This window comes from Mastigoproctus giganteus, chromosome 6, assembly GCF_048544385.1.
Source record: "Mastigoproctus giganteus isolate SK-2022 chromosome 6, ASM4854438v1, whole genome shotgun sequence".
In the NCBI taxonomy this organism is placed as follows: domain Eukaryota; kingdom Metazoa; phylum Arthropoda; class Arachnida; order Uropygi; family Thelyphonidae; genus Mastigoproctus; species Mastigoproctus giganteus.
The window spans coordinates 129217175-129244439 of NC_143580.1; the positions used below are offsets into that span (position 1 = coordinate 129217175).

General features: G+C 35.4%; 1 protein-coding gene across 2 annotated transcripts in view; it reads right to left on the reverse strand.

The window, feature by feature from the left end:
* Positions 1-27265, reverse strand: part of LOC150084574 (RNA-binding protein Pasilla-like) — a 328124-nt gene that overhangs the window by 131757 nt on the left and 169102 nt on the right. For both annotated transcript variants that reach the window (XM_090375335.1, XM_090375334.1), the window contains exon 2: positions 17028-17171. In XM_090375335.1, the coding sequence (XP_090231461.1) occupies positions 17028-17171 (144 nt within the window). The remainder of the gene's footprint in view (positions 1-17027; positions 17172-27265) is intronic.

Consider the following 27265-nt stretch of genomic DNA (forward strand, 5'->3'; position numbering starts at 1 on the left):
TCCTACTCTTAATATCATTAGTGCCAACATGTACAACTATATCACCTTTTGTGCCCTTAAAAGATGATATCCGCTCTACAACGTCATCAACCTTTGCCCCTGGCAGACACACCCTGGTCCTGATGGGATTCTTCCTCTTGCTTAGATTATGAACCTCAGGGGGTATAAATTCAAATTGAGGAAAGACAGTTATAGAAATAAATTCAAGGAGGAAAGACAGTTATAGAAATAAATTCAAGGAGGAACTGGACAAACATTTAGAAGGAATGGATGTGTGAAATGTCTTTTTTTTTTTTTTTGGCTGATGCTTGCTTTCTTGCATCACATGCCTGTACTACTACTACTACTATATTTTCAATGGTCACTTTGTTCTGCTGAATGCATCCTGGATCATTCTCATAATCTTTCTGCTTTAATAACCTCCATAAAAAGAAGTCTAGGGATGTTACATTAGGAGACCCAGGTGTTCAAACTCTTGTGACATGATTTGATCTCCAAAAAACCCTTGCAACATTTCAGTGGTGACAAATAGGCCAAACTGAACATCTGAAATGCAAAACTGATACTTCCTCTAGTTACATAACATATTTCACAGTTTCACCAACAATCATTAATTTGTAGTGTTGTATTTTATACAAATAATGTGGCTTTACTTTTAAAATGAACACCCTATACTTTAAGTTCAAATTCAGGAAGTTTAATCTGAAAGCAAACACTAGAATAAAAACACAAATACCTGTACACAAACTAAATATTGCTCAAGTTGGGGGGGGGATTGCATTCTCTAGCACATCAATATTTACACGACTTACAAAAGATGAAACAAATGTCAATCATTATACAGTACTACAAAACATACATTATAACAGTGAGGCTGTATCTTTTGTTGGAATTTAAGAGGAGTGAAGTGATATAATTAGGACAGAGAAGTTGCACCATTGATTACAATTTCAACTCTTTCTATGCCCAACTAGGATTTCACCCTGCTTTCTGAAAAAAAAATTAAGGTAAAAGGGTTGATCAAATAGCAATAAGAGGTGTGACATTCTTTTAAAGAAATAGTAATATATTCCTCATTTTCTACTTGAACACATTGTCTACTTGAAATTCAGCAATCTAGGAGAGAATAAAATCATGTAAAAAGGCTTCTTACAAAAATTGGAATAGCATAAATAAAAGGGAGGATTTGATATTTTAAATACACTTATAAATTTTTTTAAAACTATTAACAGTTCTTCAGTAATACTTGTGTGGAGGTGAGCTAGATATAAATATTTAGCTTGCCTCATAAGATAAAGATAACTTGAATCTAAACAAATTAGTTAATGTATGCAGTGTTTTACATTTCAGGTGCATTTGGTTTTTTCTTAAATTAAATTAATTTTTTTATTTTTCTGTAATTAACAGAAATGAAAAATAAATATAATTATCTCCTTATCAATTAATTACTAAGATTATAACTTTATAGAACACTTAATAAAACTCTACAGTTTTATGTTTACTGAACTTAGCTATTCAGTTTAATTTAAATTGCATAATATATATTTCTCTTCTCCCATATACTCTACTCTTTTATTAAAGTCTCTTTTCTCTATATATACCTCTTCACAAGTGAAGCATGCAAAGACTGTCTAAATCTAGCAATACTGCATTAAAACTATATTTAATCTATGAAATCTTTTCTATACAGTGGTTGTATGGAAAAAAGATATAATAATTGCCAGATTTCTATTTGTCCAATTTTAATGAAATCTGGAACGGCTTGACAATTATTTTTAAAAGGCCCAAATAAAAAATTTCATGAAAATCCATTCACTGGAAGTCCCTCTGTTACATGCAGACAGATGACCTGGCATGGTGAAGACAACAGGTGCATATTTATGTATATACAGATATATATATACACTCTATGCCATCAACCCCAGGAGCATTACTGGCCTGTAGGCTCAAAAGTTTTTTCATTAAATAAACATGAAATTTCAATATCATTAATTACAGGTAGTTCTCGACTTTACAAGTTAATTTGTTCCTAGCACGCGCTCGTAAAGCGGAAATTTTTTTCCAATAGACATAAGGTTAAAAATAGGCATTACATTCTCAACAATGAAATTCATTAGCTAATCAGTTTATGTTTAAACAATGATTGATTTATCGAAAGAAATGAAAACGTAGCCTGTAAAATCAAGCAAATTATAATAACAGAGAAATTATTTACGAGTTACAAATGTTAAAGAATGTTTATTCTTCAACATCATCAACTAAATGCACACTTGTTGATAATTCATTATTGGCTCGGCACTCGTTGGTTTGTTGCACAAGGAGTCAATTTCTTCAGAAATGTTTCAAGAGGCGTTTGTTTCCAAGATAATCTCTTTTAATTATAAATTTCATGATGGCATGCATAAGCATTTTTTAACGGCACACACAAATTGCAACTAACACGATTCGTGTGGAGTAACAAGTTTATGAAGCTTAAAAAAAAAGGAATGAAGAGAAGATTCCGAAAATTTATTTATATTTTTTTATACGATTGAAGATTTCAGTAAAGGGGAAACACATTTCACCATAATAACACAAAAACCACACAATTCCAGCTATCAGTATCTTCGCAAATGCAAGAAGATCGAGTTTACTACCCATTTATAATTGCTTGCAGAAAAGCCCAATAAACTGGAAAGTGCAAATTGTTTTATGATCGTGAACTCCAGAAATGTGCTTTAGAAAAATATCACAAAGCCATTCAAAATTCGTTTTTATAACGGGAGCCTATAACCTATATTAATGATAACGATGAAATCATATCATAGTGTAGTGCATTTTAATGATTTGGTAATTGATTTGAATTCTCTTTTAACTAATACAATTTACAAACCATGCTCATGACCTTTTATATGGCCTTAAGGTCATGCTCGTGACCTTAAAAATGACATTTTATAGAGATAAATAGCTTAATTATACAGCGAAAATTTCACTTCTGAGATCTTGAAACTAATTACCAAAAAACAATGTGTTATTGGATTCACATTACGATATTTTAACGAAACGATGGTGTCTTTGGAACTGATTAATATTGTAAAGTGGGGTACACTGTATTGTATGGCTACGCACGTGGTTTGGAATGCGGTATTTATGAATGTGTAACATTTATTTTTTGCAATTAATGATCATATTTTCGATTCTGTTGATACTCGACACTTGCGGAGGGAAAAAAACTCTTAAACCTGGGAACTCGTAAAGCGAAAACTCATAAAGCGAGAACTGCCTGTGCATTTTTTTTTCAACTTCACTCCCATAATTTCTCATTGACGTAAAGGATTTTTCTTCTGTAAATATCGATGCAAAGTAACTGTTGAGTTCATCTGCAACTTCAGCTGGGGTATCTAATACTATCCCACATCCATTACATAAGGGTCTGATCTGGTTTATCCTTCTTTTCATTGCATTTATATATGTGAAGAATTCCTTATTCCCCCCCACCCCTCTTTGCCAGTGATTTCTCATAATCTGCCTTTGCCAGCCTAACCTTTTTTGTGGCACTGTTACAGATCAATTTGTAGCTGTTATAGGCTTCAGTACTTTTTATTGCTCTGTAACTTTTCCATGCTGTCTTCTTCTGCTCAAGTAATCTGGCAACTTCATTATTCATCCCACTTTTTTTTTAGCCATATTTTGCCACTTTATTGAATATTTTTTACATCAAATTATTTTCTGTAAGTAGCTTATAGACCTAGTAAGGATCGTTAGTTATTCTGAATTGAGACAGCGAGATTTGAAAGTTAATTAATACTTAAGTGTCCGTAGAATTACCGTTTGTAACTTGCCGCCTTTGTCATACGATACGTGATATACTGAACTAGATAGCATTAGTATAGTATAGGTTATAATATTGTCAATTACTCGGTAGAATCTATTAAACTTGTTGAACTTTGTTGTCAATTAAACTGTGCTTTTAACTAAATACATATAACGAATTAGATTACAAACGTAACATAATTAATTAATACATAACTGATACGGAAGTTATATAAAGGGAACTCGTAGTTAATTAATACTTGACACTGAAAAATATGTATGCCGTTATAACTGTGTTGAGATACAAGTTTAGGGTTATAATTTTGAACTGAAATTGAAATTTTATTGAAATTAATAGAAATCATGACTCAGACCAGAGCAGCAAAGCAAAAGGCTCAAGCTAATGGAAGTACTGTGGCTCAGAGGAGTACTGAGGGGGAGGGGGGGGGCAGTTGCCTTCTGAATCAAAGCCTTTTAAAATGCACTGCTTGCATGATGTTTGTGGAGCATTCAGATACGGGACATGATATTGCCATGGGGGATGTCTTTGTGTGTGTGTGCAATACAAGGAGTGTATCGAAATCAGGCAACAACTCAGCGTTGTTATGGGCCTATATGAGAGCTTGAAAGACAGGGTGAATGCCCTCGAAGGAACTAAATTGAGGGGTCCATCAAGCTCTCACCTGCCCACATCAACGCCAGAGCTTGCACTTGGTCATCACGCAACACAGTGGCAACCCCCAAGGCAGAATGCGCTGGTCCCACAGGAACTAATAGTTGTTGGTGACTCTATTGTCAGGGATACGGGGAACATACTTTGTAAAAAGGATAGGTGGAACAGGACCAGGGTATGTCTGCCAGGGGCAAAGGTTGATGACATTGTAGAGCAGATATCATCTTTTAAGGACACAAAAAGTGATATAGTTGTACACGTTGGCACTAATGATATCAAGAGTAGGAGACCGGAAGAATTACTTAACAAGTACAGGTCACTGTTGAAAAAAAGCCGTGAATTAGGGTTGAATTTGAAAGTGTCTGCAATTCTGCTCAGACACAATAGGAGGGTGTATATGATGAGAACCTTGTCGATCAATTCGGCCCTGGAAAGATTGTGCAAGGCTCAAGGGGTAGAATTTTTTTCAGCCTGGACTGTACTTGTTAACAGGAGAGACTACTTCTACAGGGATGGGATACACTTAAATAGAAAGGGTGAAAGAATATTTGCTGATGCTATCGAGGCAGTGTTAGGTGGGTCGGAAAACTGCTAGTTGGGGGGGATACAAGGACTAATAGATTAACAGTAGCCACTGGCAGAGGTGGAAGTGATTCTTGCACTGCTTCTATTGAAATGAGCAGAAGCCTGAAAAACAAGATGCAAGATATTTCAGAGACTGCTGGGAGTCATTGCGGTACAAGTAAACACATGGGTTGTGTTAGGGTAGCTAACAATAGAAACAGGTGCATGTATACTTGCGTGTACACCACTGCCAGGAGTTTAGTAAATAAATTTGATGAATTTGAGGTATTGCTCAAAACATCAAAGGCAGATATTGTTGGGATATCAGAAACATGGTGTCACACAGATATGAGGAATGCAGAACTGGAATTTGGGGAGTACAACGTCTACAGAAAGGATAGACAGGACAAGGAGGAGTGGTTATGCTATTAGTTAAGAAACACACAAAATCCAAGGAAGTGAAGCCAGTCGACATCGCTGGACAGTGCAGTGTCGAGTCAGTTTGGTGTGACATAAGCATTGGGAGATCAAAATTGAGAGTAGGAGTGTGCTATAGGCCTAATGACTCTGATGAGTATAATAAGAAAATGTACATGGAAATAGAGTGGGCCAGTAAATCAGAATCTTATAATGGGGGATTTTAATTTCCCAGATATTGACTGGAATTTGGGGGCTGGTCACTCACACACTAGCAAGGCTTTTGTGGATTTATTGGATGATTGTTTTCTACATCAGCATGTTCGGGAGGCAACTAGATGGAGTAATACTCTTGATTTGATTATCAGTAGTGATTCTTCATGCATTAAGAATCTGCAGATAAATGAACCACTAGGTGGAAGTGATCACAGTGTGCTGAAGGGGGATTTACTCAAAGAGGTAACTGCCAGTAGGGGTAAAGGGAAGGGTTTTTGTTTTCGTAAAGGCGACTATGATGGTCTGAGACAGTATTTAAATTCTATACAGTGGGACCAACTGATGATGTTACCAACAGCAAATTCAAAATGGGAAGTATTCAAAGAACTTATCTTGGAAGCTACTAGGCTTTACATACCAACTAAGAAATATTGTTCACGGTTTAGGCCTACATGGTTGTCAGATGAATTAATGAGACATGTGGCAGAGAAGAAAAATGCATGGGATACATACAAATTAACACGTGACACAGAAGCCTATGATCGATACAAGTTGATCTGTGACCAAGTTACAATGGAGGTTAGGCAGGCGAAGGAAGATTACGAGAAATCCTTGGCAAGGGATGCAAAGAAAAACAGCAAAGAGTTCTTTACTTATGTAAACTCTAGAAGGAAGGGGATCAATCAGATTGGTCCACTTGATAACGATGGGTCAACTGTTGATGATCCTGCTCAGGTAGCTAACTAAATGAATATTTTGTATCGACATTCACAAACTAGGAGTTATTCAGCGAGGGGAATACCAGAGGTGTATTCAACTCTGGCAGTAAGCTAGAGAATCTTGTAATAACCGAGAGTAAAGTGGAGGAGAAATTGTTGAAGATAAATACAAGAAAGGCACCCGGGGTGGATGGGATCTATCCAGTTATATTAAAGAAAGCAGCAAAGGACGTAAGCAAACCCTTAGCTATAATTATGAGAGCTTCCTTGGACTCAGGGGAGGTACCCATAGACTGGAAATGTGCAAATGTGACCCCAATTCACATTTGGAGGATCAAAGGCTGACACAAGTAATTATAGACCTGTGAGCTTAACTTCTGTTCCAGGAAAATTAATGGAGGCACTGGTTAAAGAAGCACTGCAGGATCATTTAGACAAGACTTCAGTTATAGCTCAGACACAGCATGGTTTTGTTAAGGGGAAGTCTTGCCTGACCAACTTGATTGGATACTATGATGCAGTCACAAAAGAACTGGATGCAGGGAATAACTTTGATATTATATACTTGGATCTTAGAAAGGCTTTTGATACTGTTGCACATGGAAGACTGCTACACAAATTGGAGCAGTGTGACATTGGAGGCAAATTGCTGCTATGGATAAAGGGGTGGTTGAGGGGGAGAAGACAGAGAGTGGTAATCAATGGACACTGCTCATCATGGACTGATGTTATTAGTGGAGTCCCTCAGGGCTCAGTTTTGGGTCCATTATTGTTTTCTGTATTTATAAATGATATTGATGATGGTATATCGGGCTTGATGTCCAAGTTTGCAGACGATACAAAGGTTGGCAGGGTTGTCAAGGACACTACTGACACTATGCTGCTGCAACAGGATCTGGAAAGGTTGAGCAGATGGGCTGAGAGGTGGCAAATTAAGTTTAACATTGACAAATGTAAAGTACTACACATGGGAAACAGCAACCCCAGAGCAACGTATCAACTCTGTGGTACTACACTGACAGTGGTAGAGAATGAAAGGGACTAGGGGGTGGTTGTGCAGGCAGATATGAAGTTCTCTGAGCAGTGCAGATGGGCTGCAAGAGTAGCTCATGGAGTATTGTCAATGATATACAGGAATTTTTCCAGCAGGGATAAGGAGGTGATTATTCCATTGTATAAGGCGATGGTCAGGCCACACCTAGAGTACTGCATACAGGTCTGGAGGCCTCGTTTCAAGAAGGATGTAGAGTTGCTGGAATGAGTACAGAGAAGGGCAACAAGATTAGTGAATGGAACAAAGGGGTGCTCTTACGAAGAAAGGCTTAAGTTTTGCAAATTACAGTGTCTGGAGACTAGGCACCAGCGAGGTGATCTGATAGAGGTGTATAAAGCCTTGAATGGTTTAAGCATGCTCAATGCTGATGGGATTCTTCCTCTAGCTCAGAAAAGTCACCTGAGAGGGCATAAATTCAAATTGAGGAAAGACAGATGTAGGATAGACGTGCGGAAATTTGCCTTTAGCCAGCGGGTGGTTGGTTGGTGGAACAGACTTCCATCCCTTGTGGTGGAGGTTGATAGCCTAAATAAGTTTAAGGCTCAGCTGGACAGGTATTTTGAACGAACAGAGGGGTGAAGTGGAAGTGGGTTTTTTTTTTTTTGGCTGATGCTGCATAAGCTTGCTTTCTTGCATCAAATGCCTCTACTAATGCTAATGCTAAAAACATCAACACCTTAGAGAACATGGGCGCTTTGCACATAGAGTACAAGCAGGTAGGCCCAGAAGCATAACACCTGATGTTGAGGAAAGGGTGTTTAGAAAGAATAGAACAAAATCCAAGAATTTTGACAAGGAGGGTTGCTCAGTACAAGAGCATGTACTGAGTCATAGCAGTGTGTGTGGCGAATTTTACATCGCCAATTACTGTACCCCTACCATATCCAGCGTGTACAAGGTCTCACCAATAAAGACTACCCTTCCAGAGTTAACTTCTGCCAGTGGATGCAACAACAGTGTGTCCTGAACCCCCAGTTTTTAAACAATATTCTGTTCACTGACGAAGCTGGGTTTACTCATGATGGTATTTTTAAATTTCATAACTGTCACATTTGGTCTGACGAAAATCCTAATGCAATTCATGAGTCACGACATCAGCAAAGTTTCTCGTTGAATGTCTGGGCAGGACTATTAGGAGACTGTCTAATTGGATAACACTTTCGGCCTAAAAGGCTAACAGGAGAGCTGTACTTCAGTTCCTGCAGAATGTTCTTCCAGACTTCCTTGATGATGATAATGTTCTACTTCAGCAATGCCAGAACATGTGGTTTATGCATTATGGTGCACTGGCACATTCGGCTCGAGTTGTGACTTGGTATCTAACTAGAAGGTATGGTCAACGGTGGTAGAGGTGGGCCTGTAATGTGGCCCCCCCCAGATCACCAGACTTAAATCCTATGGATTTTTGTATCTGGGGTAAAAAGCTTGGTGTACACTTCTGATATTAACACAGTTTAGGAATTGCAGCATCAGGTTGAAGGAGCCTTTCAGCAAATCAGAAATGACCCAGGAATGCCTGAGAGGATCTGCAACTCAATGCAGAGAAGACTACAGAGCTGAGTACAGATGCAAGGACAGCATTTTGAACACCTTTTGTAACATCCTGTAACATGTAACATCTGTAAAATTCTGTGGTGTTGAAACCAAAAATTAAAAATGTATTATCTTATGTTTAATAAAACCACCCTTAGCAAAGGATTCACAGCTTTTTGCTAAACTAGTGCTCCCATAGTTAGTGGCGGATCTTAACAGAAAATGTGCATTATCTCGAAAACGGTTCATTTGCTGCCCGATGTTCACTGGGACTTTTCTGCTTATTTTAGTTTGTACTTTTCACCTTTAAATTATTGACCATCATTTTTGAAACACCCTGTATTTAACTGTGAATAATGTATTTTGTCTAAAAGAATGGCCATATGCCATGTGGAAGTATAACTTCGATATGACATTTAAACAAAAATTGTGCACTTTTACCTGCTAGAAATGGGTTGTATTTGCTCAATGCTATGCAGTATTATAGAATCTACAGAATTGTAGGATACTGAATGGTGGAGTCACCTTTCCAGGTGATGCAATATTAGCAATTTAAAATGATATTAGCAACTTGGATCAAACTGTAGCATTTGTCTCCAAGTGAACGTAAGCACAAGACTTAAGACAATATCTGACCTTTGGAGATGAAAGATTTCCACAAGTGAAAAACAACACAAATGCAGTAAAGTGTTGAGATTTTGATTTCAACTAGTGTTTTGAAATATTCTCTGCAATTCTATGTACTGTACAAGTAGTCACCAATTTATGTCAGTATTGAATTCCAATGAGCTGACATATTTTTAATTTATGCAGTAAAATCCTTTTACAATAAATTTAAAAGGAGTGTGCAAATCATTTTGTTGTATACTGAAATTTTGTTATTCAATAGTGTCCAAAATTATAATCAAACACATCATATATTCAAATAAGTTCTATTGCACATTTCTAAAATAATTTGTGATATATAGAGATAGCAATTTATGTTTTATTTTACTTAAAAACAACACAAATATAACTATAATTAAGTAAATTAATTAACATTTTATAAAGTTGTCATTTTGAAAGCATGCTTATTTGAAAGAAATGAGTACAATATAAAATTTTAATAAACACAAATACACTAAAACATCTAGAGCAAGATTTAACTTTATTATTCTTCACTTAATACAAAATAATAATAATAACACACAAAATACATCAAGTAAATTATTCAAATGCTTTATATGATGTATAATTTTATGGTAAATAATTTTAATAAGCAAGCATCGTCTTACAAACCCTTTACTGAATTTTTGTTCACATGCATAATGAGTCAGAAAAGCTAATTTGTACAAGAAGTACAAATTAGCTTTTCTCTAACTGCTTATGTCATGTCATACGAGGCATCTCCAATTTAATTGTATTGTTGAAAAAGCCCACTCCACAAGATCACTTATATTTATAATATATTTGTTTAAAGCCACTTTGATAGGAATCCTGTGGTAATGGAAGAGGGGAGGGAAAAGACTTCTTTTATTTTTCTAAATCTCTTTCCCACCCCCAATTACCAATGAGGTTCCTATTATTTGAAAGCATGTTTATTTGCAAGAAATTAGTACAATATAAAATTTTAATAAACACAAATACACTAAACACATCTAGAGCAAGATTTAACTTTATTATTCTTTACTTAATACAAAATAATAATAATAATATACAAAATACATCAGTAAATTACTCAAATGCTTTATATAGTGAATGCATTCTGAATAAGAATTCTGATGCATGTTCTGCCAATTCTCATTTTTTAGTATTCTCTTTAGTTATGTGTTTGTTGTGTTCATTTATGCCCATGTGAAATTTTCTTTCAGTCTTACCTATGTATATTTTTCCACATATATTTGTATATTATATGCCTTCAGATCCTAACCAGTCCACACCTTATTAATCAGCTTAAACAATCACTTCATGCGCATACTTTTTACAGATTGTTTTTTTTTCTTGCCAATACCATTTATGCACAAAAATACTACTGCTCTTTTGTAATACACATTGCATGTTGTTTAAATATTAATAATAATCCTTTAATAGTTTCAAATACTGACTCATTAATGTTTTGATAATAACTGTATTAATTTTGTGCAAGTGGCCAGACACAAAGTTTCTATATTGGTCTGAATCTGTTGCATTTCTGTATACCTGACCTGTCTTTCTTTTTTTTTTTCATTCACTAGGCATTCAAAAAGGGCAAGCTATTATTGGCCTCAACATCAGCTTAAACTTAAGGTTTGATGAATGCTGTTTAGAAGTTCTTTGAATTTACTTAATTCTTCCTGTCCATGTTCTCAAATTATGAACACATCATCCACGAAGCAAACCTACAGGGAAGGCCTTATAGTGACCAACTGGATGGCCATCCCATCAATGTTCTCCACGAACAGATCCATAATAACTGATGATAGCGGCTTCTCCTTGCTTTGGTCTATCTTTTGTGTGTATATTTTATCTTTAAACTTAAAATAATGTGGTTCTAAAGCCAATTTAATAAGTTGTATAAGGGTTCTATGAGGTAATATCTTATTAATTTGTGGCACTCTTACTTCTCCACCTGCAATTTTTCTTTCCACAATGTCAATAGCTTGATCTACCAGGATGTTATTAAACATGTCATTGACATTGAGACTTGCTAAAATGTCACCATTTTTTACTGATTCCTGTTTAATTACTTTGATGAATTCCTCTGAATAAGTGATTATATTCTCCTTGAGTGGTGATAAAAATTTTACCAGCCATCTAGCTAAATACCCTGCCAGACCCAACTTACTAACTACAATGAGCTTTATGGGATTACTCTCTTTGTGAATTTTAATATCAAACAGGATGGAGGTGTTTATATTTGTAGCCTAATGAAACTTATGTTCTTTTATTGATGATGATTTTCTAATAATATTTTCTTAGCTCTCATGATACCTTTCTCTTGCTTCAGTCAGGTTTTTTTTTAATTTCTCTGTACATTCTATCCTGTCTAATATGTCCATTACTTTGGTAATGCAATCTGCTCTATTTAATATGGTAGTAATAGTATTTCCTTATTAATTGACTTAAACAACAAACACATAGATACGCCAAAGGGAACATCACAATTAGCAGAACGTGCATTGGAATGCATTCAGATATGCATTCATAGGAACTTTCATAGGTTGGAATGCTGAAGAATAAAAGAAGCCTTTTAAGAAATTTAGCCAGGTGGCTTTAAATAGAAACAAGAGGAGAAATACAGGGAAACAATAAAATTAAGTAAAAACTAATGGCACATGGCAGGGGGGAGTGCTGGGAAATGAAAGTCAGTGACATGATTTGTAATCCTTGTTCTGCATTAGGCTGTGAATGCAGTAAAGGGTTTGTAACATGATGCTCATTTATTAAAATTATTTACTGTGGTGTATAATGTGTTTGAATAGTTTATTTTGTGATGGATAACACCCATGAACAAACACATCTAATTTAAAGACATGTTTAAAGCGAATAACCCAAAATATGATTATCTACATTTGATTTTCTTTGGATATATTCAATAATTTTATATTGAATACAGCTGTCATTAAATATTCATTAACAGCATTTATGTGACCAAAAATAGCATCCAGAACATTATTGCAACTAGAAAATGACTGTCTAAATTTTCTGGATACTTGATTGTTTCTATGATGGTCATTTTTGGCTTCTTCAATAAATCGAGGATTTAGTGTCAAACAACGTTAACTATAAAATTGCATTTTTGTTTTGTCACACAGCTGTATCTCTCTCTAGTATTTTACAAGTTAGCTTGGGCTATAAGAACATTTCTGGTAAAATCAAAAAAAATGTCAATTGACTTTTTCTTGGTTAATTATAAAAATGTTTACTACAAAATCATTTTGTAGCTAACATTATTTGACACTAAACCCTCGAAATGAGCATCCTCCTCCTCCTCATCAATTTCTTTGTAATGTACGCCATTTCTTATGGTGTACATTACAAAGAAATGTACACCATTTCAATAAACTATCTAGTCTAATCAGTGTTCCTTGAAGTGATGCAACAATGCTAGATTCCACTTGGTAAATAACTTTTTTTCGAATTATCAAGGAAAGATATTGTATAACCATTGATACATAGCCCAGACCAAATATAATCCACACCACTATAAATATTTGATATAGCCACATATAGGGTATATGGGAGTGACCTAAAAAAAGAAATATATATATAACACATACGCGCGCACACACACACTAGTAATGAGCATAAACAAATGATTAATAATTGATTATTATTTCTTTCAATAACTGAAATAACTGATTATGAAATGGAAAACAAAAGAAAAAAAAACAATGGAGGGATAAGAAGAGAAGCTGAAGTTGTGCAATATCTTATGCTGCTAGGCTAATCTCTTCCTTTTGCATATATATATATATATATATATAGAAAGAGGGCAAGACTGACCAAAGAAGAGGGTGATACTGGATGGACATATATATATATGAAGAGAGGAGAGACTCACTGAGTGGTATAAGACATTGCAAGATTTCAGCTTTAGTTTTGATAACATCAGTTCGAATCCATCCACAGTCATCTTTTTTTTAACTTTTGTTGTTTCAATTTCATAATCAAATGATTTACATAACTGATTATTTTGATTATGCTCAGCACTAATATATGTATATGCACAGTGAATTGGCTTTGTATTAGTAATACCCCCTTGTGTAGGAATGGACTAGTCTGTGATGCTGGTGAAAGTCAAAGTCGCGAATGTAGTAGTAGTATTAATGGCAAATGATGCAAGAAAGCAAACTTATATAGCATCAGCCAAAAAAAAAAATTATTTATTCAACACTTCCACAACAACAGATAGAAGGCACTTCCAATAATCAACCACCTACTGGTTGAAAGCAAACACCCTGCACATCTGTCCTGCAACCATTCTTCCTCAACTTGAATTTATGCCCCCCCCCTCATGTTTAGCCTTGGCAAGTGGAAGATGCCATTAACATTCTGTTTACTTAATCCATTCAAGGCTCAATCAGACCTCTCCCCACAGGTCTCTAGTCTTGAGACACTGAATTTGCAGAACTGTAGCAAATTGCAGTGTGATATAAGATTGCAGTTTCACACATAGCAATCCGTTTTTGAGTATCAATAAGGAAGACTTCAAATCTGGAATAATTGTAGGGCAAGATGTGCAGGAGCCAGTATCTCAACAACAGCCAAATTGCATAAGTTATCCCATTCTGTGGTGTGATTGGCTCAACAGCAGTCGAACTGCCAGCTAAAGGTTACACGTGGGACAGCCACATGTGACCGACATCCACAGTGAGCGTTGTATGTCACATCTTGTAACATAGTAGCAACAATACAGCACAGTGGCCCAGCTAACCGCTTGGTACAGCACAGGAATAGCAAGACCAACATCCACATGGACCCAGCTCATATAGGCTATGGCAGTTGACGCCCACTGTGGGTACCCATACTCACTGTGAGACACAAGAAACTGAACCTTGCATGAGCATGTCAGCTCCAACACTGGACCATTGCATGAGCATGTCATGTTAGTTCACATGTGCAATGAAAAAAAATTATCATCATCTGCTGATACCTACTCCTTAAAACCTACTTTGCTTGAACATTTGGCACAACTAATTTCCAAATTTTTTTTTATTTCAACATCAAATTTGCTTTTTGCTCGAACAGCAACAAATGCTGTTTTTTTCCCAAGTTTTTACACACAATTATTGATTTTCTACCCAAATCAATAAATCAAATAAATCAATAAACCACAGCTCTAGAAATCATATGAATTTCATGCTTTATTTAATTGTATCTTATTTGTGAATGTTGTGACTAAGAAGAATTTGTTTAAGAACATAACTTCAGTAATTGAAGTTACACTATGATTTTTTAGTGTTTCTCACCAACCATTGAAGTAAAAACGAAAGACGAATGGTTGGTGAGAAATACTAAAAATTCATAGTATGAATATACCCAACCCCAGAGGCCTATTTCAAGAATTGAAGTTACATCCTGATATAATTTATGAAAGTTCAGTAAGTGAAATTTTATAAATTATTCCTAGATCCAATTGATTATAAAATGGCAGTACAATTAAGATATGTAACTCAAACGTTTTTGAGATGTGAGAGCACATTATGTGAAATACAAGTGTCAACTGGCATTAAAATTTGCAACTGAATTTTATTCTTATCGTAGATTCATTAATAAGAGTCATCTATATGCTGGTTAGATTGTTAATTCAAAAGGATCGAAAGAATGCTTTTTTAAATGAGACTCAACTGATTTTCCAAAGATTAAAGGCTTCATCTTTTCAGTTCCAAACATACTGCAAAAAAAGAAGTGCAATCAATTATTCCCTCCCCCCACACATATACAAAACTTATATTTTACAGCAAGTTTATGATTCAGCAAAAACTGATATTACATCCTTGTCTCACTGGTGTTAAAAAAATACCTAAACTTTGGTCCTTAAGAAACACAGTGTACATCTAATTTAACTGAGAATCTACTTGTTGAAATTTAGAGTAAAGATTCATTCTAACAATTCTATCATCTTTTCTGTTGTGCAAATAAAAATTATCAATTACTAATCTTCATTTATAATATAAAATAACAATGAGCTAGCTGGAATCAACAGGGGACACCTGTTTAAAACAGGTCCCTGTTAAAGTGAAATGAAACAGTCTACTGGTTAACCAGCATAACTTTTGCAATTAGTTTTATTTTTATAAACAAACTCATTTTATACACAGCTGGCCTTCAAAATATTTTTCTTAAGGTTAATTTTTTTTAAAAACAGTATTCACTGTAACAGAATTGTACTATAATACATATACAGTATATATATTATAAAGGACAGATGCATTTTCATGGTCCAATTTTGGACACCAACTTAATTCAAACTTCACCTAACTACTAAAAATAAAAATTAAATCAATATTAAAACAGGAAAGCAATAAAAAATACACACGTGTTGACTGTTCTATACTATATACATAAACATTTATTATTAATTACATACTGTATTAATCATAGCAAATTATTCACATTTTAAGAATCCAAGGAAAGAAATCTATTTTCTCTTCTCCTGAATACAGTTCATTACAGCAGCACAAAAGATCACTCATTTCTTGATGATGGAACTTACACTCTGTTCAGACTTCTTGTCAAAACCTCATGTCAAACATACTGTAGGCTTCAGATATCTTTTTGACATGAGCTGTTTTATTTGCAATGCTGGCTGGCTCTTATTTTTTGTCAATCCTTGGTCAGTTCAGCATCACGTGATTCCAATATTTCCTCCATGTTAATTATATACACTTCGTTGAAACCAATCTCAATAATTTGCCAATTCTACAAGCTGTAACTGAATTTCAGGAACATCAGCAAATTACTGTAAATGCACTCCAGCCAAATAATCTATCCAACACCGTTCAGTGTGCCTTAAGTTGCTTCTTCCCATGCCAGAATTCCCAAAATGATGGATAGTCCTTGCTCTCTTGTTTTGGTGAGAAGTTGCAACATGATCCACTGGGTATTAACAGATTGTGAATGTCACTATCCACTATCAACTTCTTGGTCCATCAATAGAGCAGTTATATTTGCTGCCATGAAAATAAGTTATATAATGTCATCTAGGTCTTCAACATTAACAGGATGGCTAGGCACACTGTCAAAAACAAGCAAGGTCCTGATGTTAAGATTTTGTTCCTCACAATATTTCTTGAAGAAGGGAAAGAAGAAGCAAAAGCTTTCATATTTAGAATTCAAAATTTGTGCCCTTGTCAACAAGGGTACTTACATGTCCTTCTCAAACCAGTCAACAAACTAGTAAACTCTGTTGTACTGTTTATTCTATTATGAACAACAGAACAGAGTGAATCAAATTTGGGAGGTGCAGTGTTAGCTTCCTGCCACTTATCATTAGCTACAGAATTATTATCTGTTTGTAAGAAAACAAATAATTTTTGAATAATTGTTATATAAATCATGCAAGTACATATTGCTTTAAATTTTTTTAAACTCATACCTGGGTAAAAATCATGTGCTTTTGACATCTTAACTCTAGCTCCTGCCTCTTTCTGAAGTTGAGCAATTGTCTCCCCACCTTTTCCAATAATAGCACCGGCTGCAACAGCTGGAACAAGAATTTTGAAGTGGTATGTTCCATTACCTAAAAAATAAAATAAACAGATATACATATATGTATGCATACTCTCTCTCTCTCTCTCTCTCTCTCTCTCTCTCTCTCACACACACACAAGTGATTAAAATTAAAGAACATCAGTTTGGTTGCCTGTAAGAGACAAAACACAAATCAGCAATAGATGACATTTAAAACAAAAGGGCACCAAAGACCATGCAGAAATAAAAGACACACAAATTTAGTTCCAAAAAGTGACACTGGCTTCAAGTGTATCTGGTGCTATATACAGTAAGTATGGAAAGCAAACCTCATATGTCTAGTGACACATCTTCAATGTGATAAAAGCAGATGCAACCACAGTAGCAAAAAAAGTCAATGCAGTATTGTAGATAAAAGATCATGCTTTTTCAGTAAAGCTTTTTACCAAATCAGGCAATTTGGGAATACTACCAACTAAAAATAGGTTCCACTTTTATAAAATGACTGTAGAAAATGGAGAGAAAATTCAAAGAATAAGTCCTTTGAGGGTGTGAAATACACAATTATCAAGTAGTAGAAAAGCAGTGCTGCAACAACTAATCAACTGCAAATTGCTTCAATACCCCCTGCAATGGTTTCCTTACAAGATCTGTGTGCTGCACCAGTTAATTCCATGTGATCTTCACAACACTCAATTTGTTCTACAATTTGCTAGAGCGAGTACAGAGAAGGGCAATACGACTGGTGAGGGGAACAAAGGGCTGCTCTTACCAAGAAATGCTTAAGTTCTGAAATTTGCAACATCTGGAGATCTATGCACCTGCAACGTGATCTGACTGAGGTATATAAGGCCTTGAACGGTTTGAGCAGGCTCAATGCTGATAGGATTCTTCCTCTTGCTTGGATTACGAACCTAAGAGTGCATAAACTGAAATTGAGAAAAGCCGGTTGTAGAATAGACGTGTGGAAATTTGCCTTTAGCCAGCGGGTAGTTGATTGCTGGAACATCGTTGTGGAAGTTGATAGGTTAAGTAAATTCAAGGAAGAACTCGACAAACTTTTGGAGCGAATGGATGGGTGAAATGGGAAGTGTGTATTTTTTTTGGCCGATGCTGTATAAGTTTCCTGGCATTAGTAGAGGCATATGGTGCCTCTACTAATGCTAATTTTTGGATGACATGTGGCCTTGGAATATCTTATGGACTGATTAAGGCTCATTTCCAGCAGCTAAGTAAGTATTGTTACAATTCTTAATCAATAAAGCATAATAAAGTTGCAAATGCTAAAAGTTTCTAAGGTGTCAAGATTATGTTATGTGTCATTGACAAAATTCCTCTCAAACTTTATAATTTGACCATTCTTCTTTGAGAAGCAACAAGCACATGGTTCCAAAATGTGCACCTTTTATCTTTGGACAACTATTTTCATGCAAGAACTTCCCTACAGATTTCTCAATCAGTTAAACACTTGCTTCAAGCAACATTTAACAATAATGACATCATGCCTAGTATTCTGCCAGTGCTTAGTCAGTTCAATCTCCAGACCTTAAATGATGTGACTTCTGGTTATGAAGAAACCTCAGAGATATTTTCTATCAAGGCAATATTCAATCTTCAGGCACCAGTTTACCATGCTGTATTGTGCTTCCACAAATTTGAAATACAAATAGTTGTTACATAGAGTGGAATTTCCAATCTTTTATGATAACATATCTCTTGGTATTGGTAAAAAATGCCACATACATCTTTGGTTCTGTACCCACAGCATTAGTGCCAGGTATGGAACCAAAAAATTGTACTGGAAAATTCTCAACAATTCCCGCAGTGACTGCTGAAGTAGGCAGGCTAAATACCAATGAAACTGATTTCTATAGTCATGCCGGTGAGTCAAAGTACTTACTGGCATGGCTGTAGAAATCAGTGTCACGTGCATGTTAGAATAAATACAAAGGTCAAAGCAGCAAGTATCTGTAGCACAAGGGGGAATTTATGTCAAGTATCAAATATTATTGTTTAAATCGGTTATATATAATATTAAGAGTAGAAGCAATTTCTTTGGCCTTTGCGTTAATTCTAAATAACTGACCTCATGAGATGAATTATTTAAAAGATCTTGTTATATAGTATTAATATTAGATTAGTAAAAAAAAAAAAAAAAAAAGTAAACTGCAGCCATTATCAACCCACTGCAGGATGGAAGCCTCCTCAACAATTCATGCAGAGAGAATTGGACCATAATTTGCCACGCTGGTCCAGTGTGGGTTGGCAGACCAACTGTATTTAGTAGTCAGGGGCGTGAACCCTGGTCTATTCAAAGAGCGTGTGCTACTGCACTCCTGCTCCTGACCACTCGGCTACGGAGGCCATAATATTAAATTAGAGAGACTCATTAACTAGCAGTCTAGGCCAATGGTGTGCAAACTTATTTCGCTCGCGACCCCCCCCCCACTATTAAAATAGATAAAATTAATGCGATCCCTCAATGTAAACCCCGAGGTAGGATGACCAGATTTTTAGAGAAGAAAAATGGCATTTTATAAATTATGTAGTAGAAAATTTTATTCAAGTACTGAGAAAGGAATGAAAAAATTGTTTCCTTTTTAATTTACACATTAAAATAATTGTTTAATTTTTAATTGAACAGCAAAAACAACAAATCAAATTCTTATTCTTCAATTACAAAACAATAAAAAAATGAACAATTACAAAACAAAACAATTAATGAGAAGGACCAGTCTGGATAACCGATAATATTTGGCACAATGTTTGAAATTACTAATCTCATGTCATCTTCTGGAACAAGTCTGGAATGCTGTTTTGTTATTATAGCTGTTAATTTTGAGAAACCAACCTCACATAAATATGTAGACTCGAAAAGTAGCATTGCTTGTATCGCCAATTTCGATAATTCTGGATACTCGTCTTGAAGAGAATGCTAAATATTTTCCCAAGTAGCCTTGAAAAGAGCATGTAATGCTTCAGTCCTTTTGCTAAATGGTTTTTCAGCAAACAAATAAATAATTTTGGGACATGAAGAAATATCAAAAGCAAAGGGATTGTGAATCTAATACAACTTTTTTTCTGGAGATACATTAAATCATTTGGAAAAATTCTTAATTAGCATTGTTAGGTGGGTGGCAGTGATATCTCTAAATTGTAAAATGTCAATATTATAACAAAATCAGAAAAGCATGGGAACATTCCAGTATTATGCTCAAATTCAGTTTTCCAAAGATTAAGCTTCCCTTTGAAAGTTTCTATTTTATCACTGAGTATTAATATATTTATTCCTTGTCCTTAAAGACTTAAATTTAAATCATTAAGTTTTTCAAATATATCAGCAAGGGAACTTAGTTTTCCAGGCCATTTTTGATTTGTAAACAATTGAGCACAGTTCTGATTTTTATCTGATAAAAACAAAACTTGATGTTTGAGGTTAAAAAGACATCACAACACTTTACTACTGGGCAACCACCTAAGTCTGCTATTTAAGCTTCTACTTTTAAATAAAGTTGATCACACTTTTCGCATCTTTGTACTGTATAATGCTATGATTCAAATTTATATTTGGAACAATTTCCTTTACTTTTCCTTTTAAACCTTTATTTTATCCTGTTAATGCAGCTGCACCATCAGTACAAATCACAAAGCAGTTGTTCCACTTTAGACAATATTTGTTTGGAAGAAAATATTTATAACATCAAAAATCTCGTCCATTGTTCTTCCTTCCAAAGCTTTGCAAAATAGAAAATTCTCCATAATATCTCCCTTGTAGCAGTATCTGACATATACAATAAGTTGAGCAAGGTTTTAAATATCTGTGAATTCATCTAACTCTATTGCAAAAATTGGACTTTCTCTCAATTGATTTAATAAATTGAATTTTATGTTGTTAGCAACAACATAAAATTCAATTTAATGTTGTTTGCAATAACTGTGTCTCTGGATAGAGGAATGGTATTTAAATCATTGCTGTACTTTTCTCCATGCATAATTGAAATCGTTTTTATCGCAGGAGGGAGAACAAGGGATTCAGCAATAGTATTGTGATTCCAAATTTTTTCCTATTAAATATGAACCTTCCAATGATGCTCTTAAAGCTTTACAAGGAACTGCAGTGTTTTTTCATGAAACATACCAGAACTTGTATGGCATTGGCATGTCTTTTGAACAAGGATTCAGTTTTTTCATTATCTCTGGATGTTTTGTATGTAAGTGTCTTTTTAATTTAATAGGTTTCATGCTTTTGTTAGCCAGTTTTTCGTAACATATTACACACACAGGACATCTCATCTTTAACAATACCATAAGTAAAGCTGTACTTCATAAATTTTTCTTGATATTTTCTATTCTTTTTGATTTGGAATATGAAGGCTCTACTTGAAATTGGTGGTTGCACTACACTTAAAATAACATTAGTGTCCAAATTTTCACAATACATTTTTTACCCTTGCAGCTTCTGGTGTATCTGTAGCAACGTTATTGTTGTCACTCCTCGACTGTTTTGTTCTGATTACTCAATTGTCCATAGTAAAATATATAAAAATGTATATATTTTTTTTCTTCTTAAAAACAAAAAAAAAAAAAAAAAAAAATGTAGTAGAAGAATGAAAAACACATCCAAGTTGACATGAAAGCATCAAATTACGAAGCAGAATAAATCGTGCATGCCACAGACTTGCTATTTACTGTCACCACATATTTTCTGGTCTTTAGGCAATTTCAGAAATTTTTGCTTTAGGAAGAACGAATTAAGAGCTAGAGGGATTACGGTTCAGCAATTGAGTAGTACTGAGACGTATTAATACATATTGAGAAGTCACACTAGTCAGCTGCTTTCTGTGTGTCCATAGCCAGTAAGCAAATTAAGCCATATTATCCACAAGGACAATAAGTAAGAAAGCTATCTGCATCACACATGAAACCATCCTAAAAAATAGAGTGGTATTAGGGTTCATTCGTATCTCAGACTTCGTTCCAGTTGCAAGATCTCTACACCTACAGTATTGAATAAAAAGTAATTTAAACAACAGGTTTTTTGTCTTTCATGTACACAAAAACTAATTTTATTTAAAAATTGCCGCGACCCCTTTAATTTTTTCCCGCAACCCCCAGAGGGCGCACCAGTGGTCTAGGTTATAATTAATGTTGGTAGCTTATATATGAGGCATGGCTATGAAGTTCCCAGACTGGTGCTGTTATTTTCAAATTCATCAAGTTTGATGAGTTTGAAAATAAACAGAAGTGATATGATGTAATTCAAACTTCCTCTAACAGAGGATGGTACTGAGTTTGTCCAGTATTCTGATGAGCTGTAAGTAACAACCAGTTTTGTTAGAATTGTTAAGGTTCCATGCCATGATTTTGCAATGGAGCAATGAAAAAATATCAAATTTTGGTTTAAACTGGAAAATCTACAATAGAAATGTATGAAATATTAAAAATTGTTTGTCATACCAGTGCGTCTGAATGGTATAAACAGTTCAAAAACCGATGTGAAGATGTTCGCAATGACTCGAGAAATAGGCATCTGCCAACTTCTTAAAATGAGAACAGAATTGCAAAAGTTTGGGAAATTGTGGCAAGAGACCATTGTTTGACTCTCAGAATGATGGCTGATGAGTTGGATATGAATAAGGAGACAATTCAACAAATTCTGCATAAAGATTTAGGGAAAAGGAAGGTCTGTGCAAAATTTGTGCCACAGAGCCTCACATATGAGAAGAAACAACAAAGAGTGTTATTATGTGAAGATTTCATCAAGACTTTCAAGAGAATTCTAATTTCCTCGCTCTATTGTCACTGTATATTAGTGTTTTGGCACGACCCAGATATGCAGCATCAGAGCAGGCAGTGGACTTCAAAATCATCATCAAAGCTGAAAGTGGTTCAGGAATAGGTGGTACTTCACTGAGGCACGGGATGAACTGCAGATGGTATATTTGGGTATGCCACTGTCCACTTTTTCTTCATTGTCTTCCCTTTTCTGATAGAAGGCTATGTACAAAAGTAACAGTCTGTGACGTGATTTGTTGGCTCCCTCCATATCATGGGCACTGCAAAAAGGCATAAAACATCACTTTCAATTCACTCACGCACACTGAGTTTTAATGAACAGGTAATGCAGCATATAGGTGGAGCCAGTTCTTGTCCCGATTGCCTACTTAACACCCAAAGTACAAGAAGCAGGCCTTTTTTATGGCTCAAATTAAGGGACACTTTCTTGAAACTAATGTGATTTCTCCACATACATAACAGAAGTCATCTGGACTATTCACACAATTATGGGGCATATTAATCTTACACGACACAATTACTGCGTAAAAAGTAGGAATCTCAAAGAGAACAACTGTTAACTGAGAACAAATCATTCAATACCTAGCCGTGTCCGAAGATTACTGCAACAGAGTTGAAGATGTATTTGAGGTGACAACAACTTATCACATGATGTAGAGCAAGGTGATAGTTGCTGATTACATGATAAGAGTGTGATGTTACTGAAACTGTGGTGTGGTGTTGTCATGCATTGTGCTGAGAGCCGTAGTTCATAATGTAGAGTAACTCATTAATATGAGACCCCCCAACTGTAATTCGAAAACAAGAGCCAATCAACAAATTTTAATGTGATTTTTGTGTTCAGTAGCATAAAATTAGTCAAGATTGGGTATTTTTGCTTTTGTAACATTTTACGTGTTGACCAGTGTAATTTAAAAAATAAAAGTAACATTACATTTATGAAAAGTAACTAAGTTACAGTAAGAACTCGAATATGCAAGCTTCTAGTTTAGCCAATAAAACTCTAAAACGGTGCTCAAAGTATAAAATAGGCACTCGAATATCAAGATTTTTTTTTTTTTTTTTTTTTTTTTGGTAGTTGTTTGTTTGTTTGTTATTTGGTTTTAGGAGCATTAGCAACTAAGGCCATATTGCTCCGGGATATGCGGTGGTCATTCCCTGACCTTTCTGCATCCTCTGTATTTGGTGGTGACGGGCTCGAACCCCGGTCTAATCAAGAAACGTGTGCTACGCACTGCTGCTCCTTCCCACCTGGCTACGGAGGCGCCTTTTTGGTAGTTATTGGCGCATCGGCTTCTGTGGCCATAGTGCACTTCCCAAGGTTTTTTGCAGTACTTTGATCCAAGCCCGAGGCAGGATTCGAACCAGCAACCTTTGGGTTGCCAGGCAGGTGCTTTACTCACCCGGTTAGCCCAGTCGGCCTATCAAGATTATGTAGCTGCTCAACCTTGTAATCAACAGTGACTACTATCTTAATCTTCTATAAAACTTTACTGGGAAGTGTAACAACAGTAACACTTCACCAGTAAAAGAGGGGAAATATGGCCTTAGATAAATAAATTAATTTTTTTTTATAATCTGGGACAGCCGCATACAGTCAGCAGAGTTTACAAAATAAAATGCACAAAAAATAATGTCATATTTAGTGGTTATACACGCTTGAACCATCAACATCATAATATAAAAAAGTAATATGATCAAGCAGAATATTTAGAACTTTGTTTTTAGACAGTTTTAATAAATATCACAACAGGGAATAAAATTGCAAATTTATTTAGTGTATACTACATATAACAAACATTTTACATATAGTACTGTATTGTATTTTATTTAACCTTTTAAAAATTGCTCCATGCATTTTATTTACTATATAGAGCTGTTATATACTATATATATAGTAAATAACAGTTACTATATAGAGCATATTTTAAAATAAAGCAAAGAAATATTTAAAGACAAGCAATTTATTTAGTATGTAATAAACACTGTGCTTCTATTAGCCACGATTTCTGTTAAAGGCAATCCGTTCAGTCACTTCAGATAATTGGGGAGCCCCTGTATGTTCAAATTAATTTTTTTTTTTAAACTTAAGCCACTGAAATTAGTGCAAAAGTCTCATAGGACATCTACAGAACACAACTTTCACATTTTTCAAATAACCATAAATACACTTTCTTCTGAGGAGCAATGCCCTTCATTTGCAGTGTAGTGCTGAAGAAACTACTGGTGAAGTTCCTCCACAATGTGAGATTGATATATTATAGGAAATGGCATTTATATAATATATCAATGTTTTTTAATATTAATTTTAATGCTTTTTAAAATATAGCAGTGCACTTCTCTATTTGGAGCAGAGCTTTTTTTTTTTTTTTTTTATATGAACTGCTCCAAATGGAGATAAATACATAATGTGCAGTGCAATACTGATATAACTCATGGAGAAACACCTCCCAGTACATGAGTGATGTGTTCATAGCAAGCCTACTGTCCATTTCAAGTCAAAGTGAGACTAAAGAAAAGCTTACCTTGCCCAGTATTTTTGGCATACAAAAAAATAAAATAAATAAATTATGAAGTGCACTTGAGAAATGATTTTATCATGATGGGCAGAATGGGCAGTAAAGGAAATATGCCTATGAAAGTGTACACATATACACTGATTAAAAAGCAACAGTTACTATATAGAGCATATTTTAAAGTAAAGCAAGGAAATATTTAAAGGACAAGCAATTTATTTAGTATTATAATAAGATATGCGTAAATTCACATTTTTATGTATTAGGTGCAACTTCTATATATTTTACTTAAAAAGTAAGAAATGGATAAAAACAAAAGGCTTTTGTTTTTCTTTAAAGTACTGAGTTTGAACAGCATACTGAATACATCTTATTTCAATTGCATGATCAGGCAATTCAGCTAACTGATATCACCACTTAAGTATAATTACTAAGCACAAGAAATACAAGGTATCTTCTAAAAAGTCTGTGGTAAAAGAAAATAGTGACATTATGTCAAGTATGCTGGAGCCTCCTCCTACACAAGACATTCCCCGAACACAACACAAATCACAGAATTTTTCAGTTATCATTAAACTAGTGGGTGGGGATTAACTCCTTTATTCCACACCCCCACCTTAAAATCTCTTCCTCTGTTTAAACGTTGGTTTTTCAATAAACATGCAAAGGCTGTTCAAGATAAGAATGCTGCATACTGCAATTGGCTTGCATCCAGGAACTAGTAGTTGTTGGTGACTCTATTGTCAGGGAAACGGGGAACATGCTTTGTAGAAAGGATAGGTGGAATAGGACCAGGGTATGTCTGCCAGGGGCAAAGGTTGATGACGTTGTAGAGCGGATATCATCTTTTAAGGGCACAAAAGGTGATATAGTTGTACACGTTGGCACTAATGATATTAAGAGTAGGAGACCGGCGGAATTACTTAGCAAGTACAGGTCACTGTTGAAAAAAAGCTGTGAATTAGGGTTGAACTTGAAAGTGTCTGCAATTCTGCCCAGACACGATAGGAGGGAGTATATGATGAGAGCCTTGTCGATCAATTCGACCCTGGAGGGATTGTGCAAGGCTCAAGGGGTAGAATTTTTTTCAGCCTGGACTGTACTTGTTAACAGGAGAGATTGCGTCTACAGGGATGGGATACACTTAAATAGAAAGGGTGCAAGAATTTTTGCTGATGCTGTCGAGGCAGGGTTAGGTGGGTCGGAAAACTGCTAGTTGGGGGGGGGGATACAAGGACTAATAGATTAACAGTAGCCACTGGCAGAGGTGGAAGTGATTCTTGCACTGCTTCTATTGAAATGAGCGGAAGCCTGGAAAACAAGATGCAGGATATTTCAGAGACTGCTGGTAGTCATTGCGGTACAAGTAAACACATGGGTTGTGTTAGGGTAGCTAAGAATAGAAACAGGTGCATGTATACCTGCGTGTACTGTTGTTTGGTTTTTAGGCGCATTAGCAACTAAGGCCATATTGCTCCGGGATATGCGGTCGTCATTCCCTGACCTTTCCGCATCCTCCGTATTTGGTGGTGACGGGCTCGAACCCCGGTCTAATCAAGAAGCGTGTGCTACGCACTGCTGCTCCTTCCCACCTGGCTACGGAGGCGCCCCCTGCGTGTACACCAATGCTAGGAGTTTGGTAAATAAATTTGATGAATTTGAGGTATTGCTCAAAACATCAAAGGCAGATATTGTTGGGATATCAGAGACGTGGTGTCACACAGATATAAGTAATGCGGAACTGGAATTTGGGGAATACAATGTGTATAGAAAGGATAGACAGGACAGGAGGGGAGGAGGGGTTATGCTATTAATTAAGAAACACATAAAG